At 39.2% G+C, this 10,302-nt stretch overlaps 1 protein-coding gene across 1 annotated transcript in view; it reads left to right on the forward strand.

The window, feature by feature from the left end:
- LIS (WD-40 repeat family protein / small nuclear ribonucleoprotein Prp4p-like protein) overlaps positions 1–9,190 on the forward strand; it is a 171,850-nt gene extending 162,660 nt beyond the window's left edge. Inside the window, exons 6-7 of the mRNA XM_089396242.1 lie at positions 8,432–8,531; positions 8,697–9,190. Of these exons, the coding sequence (XP_089252368.1) occupies positions 8,432–8,520 (89 nt within the window). The 3' untranslated portion in view covers positions 8,521–8,531; positions 8,697–9,190. The remainder of the gene's footprint in view (positions 1–8,431; positions 8,532–8,696) is intronic.
- Positions 9,191–10,302: the final 1,112 nt, after the last annotated feature.

Below are 10,302 nucleotides of genomic sequence, written 5' to 3' on the forward strand. Positions count from 1 at the left end.
CTCTCGTCGAGACGTGTAGGATTGATCTAAAGATCATCCGATTCCAACATGTATTCATGGAGATATGAATTTATGTGTGTTATGGAACAATTTGTCAAGGTCGGCCAGCGACCAAATTACCACCACTTGTCGTCCTCAACGTTTCACCATAAATAAGAGACGTCTTCAAGTCATTTTACAATCATCTCTTGTGATCTCACTCTCCACTTGTTTGGGTTTTTGGTGGAAGGAGAGGTCTAAAGGTGATGCCTTCTACGTAGTCCTAAAGGAGGAGTCTTAGACGTGCCCTAGCTGCAGTCAAGAAAGGCAGTGAAGTGTTAGCCTTCAACGCAGTCAAGAAAAGGCTCTTTAGTCTAAGGGAGCTTCAACGCAAATCTAAGGAGTCTTAGAGGAAGCCCTAGCCACAGTAAAAGAGGCCTTCACACAGCTGAAGGAAAAGCCCTCATACACTGTCCCTAATGCCCTAGCCGCAGGTCATGAAGGGAACCTAATTTGCTGTCACAAGAGACCCTCAAACAAAGCAAAAGAGAGCCTTGATCTGGTGTCTATGCAGTGCCTAATCCGCAATCCTTAAATGTCCTAATACACTGTCATAATGAAGACTCTAGGAGAAGATTTCTATACGCTGGAAGAGCAGTGAGGAGATTTGGCCGCAGACAAAAAGGGAGATGTATTTCACTATCATAAGGAAGCCCTACGAACAGTTAGGAAGAAGTCTAAACGCAGGGCTAAAGGGAGATGCCCTAACTGTTGTCCTCAACAAGATCAAGGCATAGTTATAAGTCCTAAACGTTGTCAAAAAGAGGTGACCTTAATCCACAGTGAAGGGTGATTCAAAGGCCTCAATCAACAGTTAAGGGTGACTGTTCTAAGAAACCCTTACAAGTTGTTTCAAGGTTAGAGGATGATCAACAGCCTCAGGAGGATGGTCACAGGCAGTACTAACAGCTGGTTGCTTTCCAAAAGAAAGCCTTGCATAGTCACCTAGCTGTTGGGATAATACCACATTGCTGTAGCTGACAGCATGGCCATTTCTGTATTGTTTGGGTATGATATGCTAGGCAAAAGTATCCAATGAGGAGCTATAGGGTTGCTGCATAAACACTGATTGGGTCACTATATGAAGGGACAATATTACAGTCAACTGCTGGGCTAGGCCACAGGCCATAGCCAGCAGTTGGAGGCCTCTAAGTGCTGCATTTAGACCCTATAAGGCCATGTATCGTTGGAGCAAGTGTGTGCAGGCAAGATGCAGTCAATAGGTGGACTATGGGGTTTGTTTAGAGTGTTGTAGCTCATAGCATTTGTGCTCTATCTAGTGTCCTTACTGCATATAAACGGTGCCAGATTAGCAGCCTTGACATGATCAGTGAAGCTGCAAAGGAGGAAGAGCTTTATAGAAAGAGAGCTTCAGTATTCTGGGTATTTGGTTGACGCTGCTCTAGGCCTATCATCTGTTGCTTTGTGTCATCTTCATGGTGAATATCTCTGATGTTTGATCTCCTATCTTGGCAATTTAAAGTGTTGACTTCAAATGTATATGTACTATCTCTCTCTCTGCTGAACTATTGAAGAATATAAGAAGATTTGATCAAGGGTTTCCCCACATTGGGGTTTGTCTCTGGCTGGCGCCACATCTTGTGTCCTCTTGTCTTGGCTTGTTTTCTAATGTTTATGTTCTATCCGCACTTTACTATCATGCTGATGTGATTGCAAATTTGAATATTGTCATTGAACTAAAATGAAAAATTGAAATAAATTGCTCTTAGCATAGAACATACCTAAAATTAACAAGTTTCTGCCGGTCGAAGTGGTTGGACCAACGGATCGTCTTTTGACTGCTCCTTGGAAGGCATTGCTTGGTATTTCCTGAAAGCTCTATCCTCGATGAACTTTACATCTCGCCGAACTACTACCTTCCTACTCCCTGGAAGATACTCTATATGCCTTAGCATTCTCGCTATATCCCACAAGATATCCTTTCTCAGTAGTTTGATCTAATTTCTCTCTTTTCTTCGGGTATATGACAATATGCCAAACTCCCAAATATCCTGAAATGACTGACTTCAGGGGTCTTCTCGGTGAAGACCCTTTCCAAAGTGATTTTGCCCAATGCCCTGTGTGGAGTCCTGTTCTGGACATAAACTACTGTGTTGCATGCTTCTGTGCACAGGAATTTGGGCATATTCTGATCATACAACATCGCCCTAGTTGCTTCCACAATAGTCCTGTTTTTCCTTTTTGCTACTCCATTATGCTCGGGAATGTAGGGAGCTATCCACTGTGTTATGATGCCTTCCCTAGCGCAAAAATCGTTGAAGTCCTTGTCAACGTACTGTCCACCATTCTCTGAGCGCAACACTTTTATCTTCTTTCCTGTCAGATTCTCTACTAGAGCCTTGAACTCTTTGAATCGACCAAAAACCTCATCCATTGTTTTGAGAAAGTAGATCCAAGTCTTCCTGGAATGGTGATCGATGAAGGTGACGAAGTATTCGGCACCACTAAGAGCTTTTGTGGACATAGGTTCGCAGATGTCTGAGTGTATCAATCCTAGAACACTCTGAGCTCTATTGTTACTTCTGGAAAACGTTGCTTTGGCATACTTGCCTAGAGCACACCCTCTGCATACATCATCTCGTTCAGTACTTAATTCTGGAACTCCTGATATTGTTTTCCTGAGAATTCTCAGAGCCCCATGGTGTAAGTGTCCCATCCTCCTGTGCCATAGTTCATTCAAATCTTTATCTCCATTGCTGCCTATCAGTGCCATTGGAGATTCTAGCTGTAATCTATACAACCTGTTACTTCTGATTCCAATCTGGGCCTTCCTTTTCCAACTTGGGTGTTTGACATATACTTTCTCCTTAATGAAGAAAACGTCATAGCCCTTGTTTTGAAGTTGAGATACAGAGAGTAAGTTCATCCCCAATCCTAGCACATGCAGCACATTGGTTGCTCGAAGCCGCTCTCCTGCTTCGGTTTGAAAGACTACAATACCTCTTCCTATGGGGGTACACTTTGCCTTATTTCCCATGGTGATCTGAAAATTCATCCTTTCTTCCTGATAATTTGAAAAACATTCTCGAATTCCTGTCATATGCCAGGAAGCTCCACTATCTATATACCAAACCTCAGAGGAGGCAGAGCTTGCTAGGCAAGCGACTTCTTCTTCCAGTCTGGAAGCTAACATAGAATAATCATGATCCATGTTCCTCGTGCTTTCTTCTGGAAATTTGTGTGAGTCCCTTTGAGTTGATGCCTCTGCATCATGCTCTTGACCCATAGCCAATTCTTCTCTCCTGTTGCCGGATCTCTGCTTTGATACCATGTGAAAATTTCTAACCCGAAATTCTACTGCAGTCACTGATTTATTTCACTTACTTATTTCTCACAATAAGTTATTTACGAAATCCCTTCAACGAATATTAAAATAAATTATACTGCAGTTATCACATAGTTACATAGAGAAAATAACAAGCACAAGAACCAATCACATCAACATAGTTGTTTTTGGACAATTGTCCCCGGAAAACCCATTGTGGGAAAACCGGTGTAGCAGATAAGGGTTTTATTAATCTTCAATGATAATCGCTTTACAAGGAATGATTTTATAGAGAAATTGAGACACTACTGAGAGAAAACTCCTGAGACAAGGTTCATCCCTTTCCTGGAAACTTTCTGACACCCTGGAGACTCTTCTCCCACTTCTGCGTCACTCTGCGTGCTTCTGTGTCCCTTTGCGTCAGCCTGCATGAGGACTGCGTCTTCCCTCTGTGCTGTCTCTCAATACCCCTGCGTCACCTCCTCCTCAGTGATTGACTGCTGCTGATGCCCTCCTCTTCCTCCACCCTGTAACTCTCCCTGTGAAATCGATCTCCTTGTCTTTGACAATCAATTTTCCTTGGGATACTGAGTATCCGCTAGTGTGTCTGCAAATGATCCTCAAGTCTTCTCTTATACTTTTCTTGTTGATGAATCAATGACCAAGATTAAGTCTCTAATCAACGACTAAGATTAAAACAGATTTGATCCTTGTTTCTTAGAAGCTTCTCACCCTTATCTTTATTAGTACCCATTAATATTTTTATTTTCCTAAGTTTAGACTTAGGAACCCATTAAAAATATTAGTTATTTTAATAACTCATCTGGGTGGAATTTCTCCAAACGATTTCTGGGTCTTGGTGATCTCATGTATTCTAGCCCTTCAAAGTTTTGGAGCTAGAGCACATCCGATGCTACCCAAAATCAACAGATCCCCATTAGGTTGGTCCCTCTAACCATGGCACTTGGCCATGAAGTCTTCTCCCCTTTGTTCCGTCATTATTCACATGGAACCTATCGATTGAAGGGTGGAGCAAGGACATGTCACTTCCCCTTGGGTATTGAGAGCACCTAATAGGATCTTTTATTAACCACTCCTACATAGGAAGGTAACAACATTATGGGACCAAAGCCACTCTTTTGGAGGTGAAGCCTTGTATGAAAGGTTAATTTGTCCATTACTTTCAAGCTTGTTTCACTTAGATGCGATAGTGACTAAATGTACCTAATGGTGAAAGTTGTAGCACTGGATATTGTGTGTAATTGGTAGATGGTTCCATTTATAAGTCTAGGTAACTTAATTGGGGTATAGATCCTCCAGAGGGACATATTGACAACCAAAGGTGAGGCATTGAGAGCCATGGGACTCCAGACAATTGTAGACCATCACTTGCATCTTTGGGCACCTCAAACACCCACAACGTTCCAACACTTTGCCCCGCATTGTTTACTTTTATGGGATGATGCAGTTGGATTAGCGTGCTCCCAACTAACTTAGCACGGATCAGATGGGATGGAAACTAATCCAAGGCCCATATGAGGATGGTCTCATGCATTGAGACATGGGAGGGCTAGTAGCACCTTAAGAGCCCTCAACATTGGAGCAGAGATAGGGATTTTGGCCACTTGGAGACCCATGAGACCAATTTTGTGCCCCAAAGTCAAAATTGGGATTCACAGAAGGAGATTGAGAGATACTTAGGGGCCAACCCCTAGAAGGCGATTTTAGAGAGCTTCTACACACTTCAGGACACCCTTGACCCTCAACGCTTTCCTAGAAGAGGCTTATGCTAGCATGGCATCAACATTATCATCATTTCAGCTCACACATGTGGGTTATTTTGAGTTTATTACATGAGCTACTAGGTCAGCTTGTGACCTAGCTTGCATTAGCACATTATTTTATGATTTTTAGGGGGCTAGTAGGTTAAAATAGAATTTGGTCTCCTCATATAAATAGAGGAGGGATACTTCTTGTCATTCATCATCACATCACTTGGATTTCAGCCTCTTGAGCTGTTTTCGGCCTTCTTTTCTTGGGATAAATTCGGATATATTGATGCACTTTGACATTTGGAGCTAAAACGTTTTTCTTTGGAGCTATTCTTTGGAATCAATGATGGAATCTTTTTGCATGTATCTTGTAAGTGCTATTATTGCTGAATATCTATTTTTTTGTCTAATTTGCGAAATGTTGTTGGTTCTAGTTTATGCTATTGTGCCCTAATTATTGAAAATAAATTGAATGCTATCTAGATGAACTATTGCATGCATTACTCATACATAACATGTGAATTGAATGTCCTAGTGGTGATATTTCATTAGCTCTCCCATGAAAAAATGATTTCCATTGGATAGGGAATTGTTCAAGGGTTTGGTGGTAGGGCATCAAGATTTTGGCCTTAGTAAATTTTTTGGCAAATCTATCACATCAGACTCCAATTACCCAAGGAACAAGGGACTGGTCCATATAGCTGGTGATCAAACACTCTTTTATTCCATTTTTTTTTCTCTCTAATTTCAACCCATTTAAGGCCAAGCTTGCAAAATAGGACTTGGTGTGAATCCCTAGGCAAGGCGAGTTTTGGGGATTGGAGAGCCTAAACCTCAAAAATATAGTATTTGCCACAATATTTTCGCTTTTGGTGGGAATTTACTTCAATTTCATCCATAAACTTGTTGCCTTAATTGTTTGCCCTAGGTGGGAAACCCTAGTTTTGTATTGCTTCAACTTAGGGGCTTCTTCAAGGTTTCATGAGTCTTGATCTTGCTAGTATATACCATTGGAAACCTTTTCTCTTGGCCTTGACTTTTGGATATTCCAACACTAAACAAATTTACTCAGACCCTAGGTCTTGTGCTTGTAGTCCTAGGTCTCTAGATAAAATGCGAATTGCCTCCAATTGGAGCCTTGAGCCATTTTTGTGTCTTTTGTGTGTAAAATCTAGTCAAGTCATCTCAAACATCATACCTAGAACATCTATCTTAGGTGACCTTAGCATAAATTGGGATTCCTCCCATTGGTGAAAATTTGTAAAAAACAGAGGGTTTTGGCTATGGTGATAGTGGACCACTACCCCATTGTTGTCTCTTGGTCTAGTTTATATCTTGTAGGGTTTCCCTGTCCAAGGCTTGTTAGATTTTGCGGAAATAGGGCATATCTTTGAAATTATAATGAACCAAAGTAAATTTTTATTACAGGTACCTAGAAATCTCGCCTTTGTCTCCTTATGATTTCATAGTCTGAAACATCTCAAAAAATAAATTATAGTGAAAATGCCAAACTAACTTGTTCACTCCATAAGTCACATTTTTGCTCCACCTTTAAAACCCTAAGAGTATTCTACAACGTCTCTTGCACACCTCAAATGTCTTGTTTGGATGGTCTTCAAATGCACTCATCTATCCTTTATTTATAGTGTTTCTGTATTCATTTATGGGGCCGACTTATAAAAGTGGCTAGGCCATCTTTACTTATTGGATGGGCCAACTTGATAGAATCTTTCATATCTCCTCATTCCTATGGAGTTAGAGGGAGTGCCATATACTTAGTTGAAAATGTGTCGGAATAAGATTTTCAACCATATTTCCTATGCTCCCATTTGAGCTAGGTCTTTAGAGTAAGAAGACCTTCAAATATAGGGTATCCAAAGTGGGCATCAAATAAACTGGGTATCCAAAAAATATTTCCAACAATCTTCATCTTGCAATCTTTATCTTGGACATCTGTAGTCTCCCCCTGCCCTTTTCAGTAATGACAACGATATTGTCAACATTGAGTTTGTCCTCTCGCAAAATTGAAAAAATTATGATGTATCTTTGTGGTCATGTAGTTTTATGAGAAGGCTTCTCTTCTTTGTTAGTAAGTTAGAAGTTCTTCTTGCTGACTCTGTGATGATTGTTTCTGTCTATTTGATCCTTCACGTTTTATAACTGCTATATTGTTTTGTGCTTGTTTTTTACCTTAGTGTACTATCAAACATGGCTAATGTACATTTACTCAAGAAACGTCTTATTGTGAGTGTTTTTGAATTATTAAGCTATGCTGCCTACATAGTTTTCATGGTGGAAGCGTCTCTACTTGTTAATGTATGCTGCCTAGATAGTGTTCATGGTGGAAGCATCTCTACTGAGGAACCTAGTATTGGACCCCAGTGTTCAGATTTACACGTGCAAAAGAAGTAATTGATTTTAATTATTTTAATCTGTTTCTCCACGTTAATCAAACTCTTTTGTGATAAGTAGGTTGCACTTATTTACTTTAGAGGACAACTTTGGTTCCAAGTCTATTCTTACTTAAGTCTTCACAAATTGGATTGGAGATGTAAGGCCAGCACTCTCTCCCAATGTTCAGATTTACACGTGCAAAAGAATCCATTGATTTTAATTATTTTAATCTGTTTCTTCATGTTAAACAAACTCTTTTGTGATAAGTAGGTTTCAGTTATTTATTTTAGAGGACAACTTTGGTTCTAAGACCATTCTTATTTAACTTTTCACAAATTTGATTGAAGATGTAAGGCGAGCACTCTCTTTTTTCTGCTTAAGAATATCCAGTGTCTACTGGAATCTTAGTGAACTGGTTTCACTGTTGTAGTCTGCAATGTTTTAAATGAGTTCCTTTTTTTGTTTTTTCTATCTCTGTATTTGAATGGTTTCTCTAGTGTTCTTTTCTAGCATTTAGGTTTGACAACAGATTAACATCTTGTACATTGTGTATTACTTTTTTGTTGTAACTAGACTGAACCTTGGCCAGGGCCAGCTTGTCTGTTGGATGGAAAATTGATCTAGACACAGTAGGTTACTATTACCAAAATTGTGTAAAGCTTGGTTGATCTTGGGCACCCCTTGGGCTAGTTTAATTCCCCCAAAAGTGTCTTCCATCGTCAACCCCTCTCCACGAGTTTTGAACCTGGGACCTGGTGGGGACTAAACCCCACTCAAACCAACTGGTCGACACCTCCTGGGTTGCATATGGTGTATTTTATTCTGTTTGTTACATTGCTTCTAAATTATAAATATTGGAAGTGCCTTTTTTATGTTTTGTCATTATTAATTAATTTGCTTGCAAACATATTATTCACTGACTGACTGTCTGGCTTGACAGATGGGCAATATATTGCCACTGTGTCACATGATCGTACCATAAAACTTTGGTCCAGCAAAAGCAACACTAATGATATGAATATTGGTTGACACCATTACAGGTAATGCTGTTATGAGCATTGAGTGCACATTGTTTATTGTTATTCTGTTTGTTACCTTGGTTCTTAATCTTAAATCTTGGAAGCGTTTACTCTTTTTATGTATTATCATTGCCGATAATTTGCTTGCAAACACATGAATCACTAACTGATTCCCTTGCTTGACAGATGGGCGATATGTTTCCAGTGTCACATGATCGTACTAGAAAACTTTAGTCCAGCAAAACCATTAGCAACACTAATGATATGAATATTGGTTGACATCATGATGGTTAGTGTTGTTATGTCGTCTCTGTATGCGATGTGAATGAAATTTGTTGCTGCCTTCGCAGTATTCAAAACAAAACATTGAAGCAAATGTAGCTGATCCAACGTTTACAGTACTTAATATTTTTATAATGCAACCTGCGTTGAGAACATTTTTTTTCTGAGATATCCATGACATGTATATGATAAGCGGGCAGTTAGGCTTCACTTTCAGTCTTGCTTCAGCTACTCGGTTGGCAAAAATTTTGTGAAGGGAAAGGGCAACACATGACTGGACATAATTTTAAAATATGATGCAGAACTTTTGTTCACGAATGCCTCGTGTACTTTATACAAATTACATTTGGAATGCTAAGATGTAAATCTACTGCTACTTGAAAAAAATGCTTCTTGAACTGATGTGCTCCAGGAAAACTTTTTTTTTAAGGATCCATACTTATCTTGAAGTGAAGAAACCTTGGCGAGTCAGGTAAATTATGGTAAAATTTAAACTGTAAAATTTTCGATACTCCAACCAACATTTTAATACCTTAAAATATGGAATTTTCAGTTTTGATCCTTAGTGGGATTCATGATGGGCCCCAAAAATGATCCTTACAAGCCCATGGCTCTGATTTTCCACGTTATAAATAAAAAAGATATGAAAAAATATATAATAATAAAATCAGATTATCATACAATGTTATTTCTGAGTTCAAATTGGCAGCTTAGAGATAATGTTTTCACATTTGTACACTTGTACGATTGCTGCTAGCTCTGGTTCATGCATGGGATAAATTTTCTTTAGATTATGCACTGGGATAATTTTTCTCATTGTCCTTGTTATCCACCAAAATGGGTAACCCCATAGTAAGAATTTTTCCTACATTTGAAGCCGGTAAGTCAGACAGCCACTAGCCCCTGCCAGCTACCATTAGACGTTAATGTGCCATGTGCCTCTACAAACTTGCATCAGCGTTATGCCTCTCACCATTCGACATTAACACTTGGATGAAGGTGGGCCATTATTCAAAAGGTACTTTAAGGGTGCTTATGCTTGTTTGTTTTGAGCATTTAGCATGGATCAATGTTGAACAACTCATATTGAGCAAATACTCCGTCGGCATATCACTTGCTGACTCGGGAAAGACTCGGAAAATAAAAGCATCTCATTGTTTTTGCATAAAAGATAAATTAATGGCGTTTCCAACACATACAAGTTATACAAGTTATAGAACTATGGTTTACATAAGAATTCATAACATCATCTTATAAAATATGATCATATAACATAACACAATTGATATTTGTATTCAAATTTTTAAAGCCAAAATTGAAAAATGATTTCATAAACAAAATTACATATGGTAGCAACTTGCAAATTCTCCATGAGTCATAACATAATTAGAAAATCAGAAGTAGACAATGTCTCCATGTGCAATGTCATGTCTTATGCATCAACACGAGGATGCCTAAAATAAGCCTTCAAGGAGCTAGTGCCAACATTTGTGGGCTGAAATAACAATTG

This window comes from Pinus tabuliformis, chromosome 1_2 (genome assembly GCF_031772625.1).
Source record: "Pinus tabuliformis cultivar Carrire ecotype Pingquan chromosome 1_2, CPIR1, whole genome shotgun sequence".
Taxonomy (NCBI): domain Eukaryota; kingdom Viridiplantae; phylum Streptophyta; class Pinopsida; order Pinales; family Pinaceae; genus Pinus; species Pinus tabuliformis.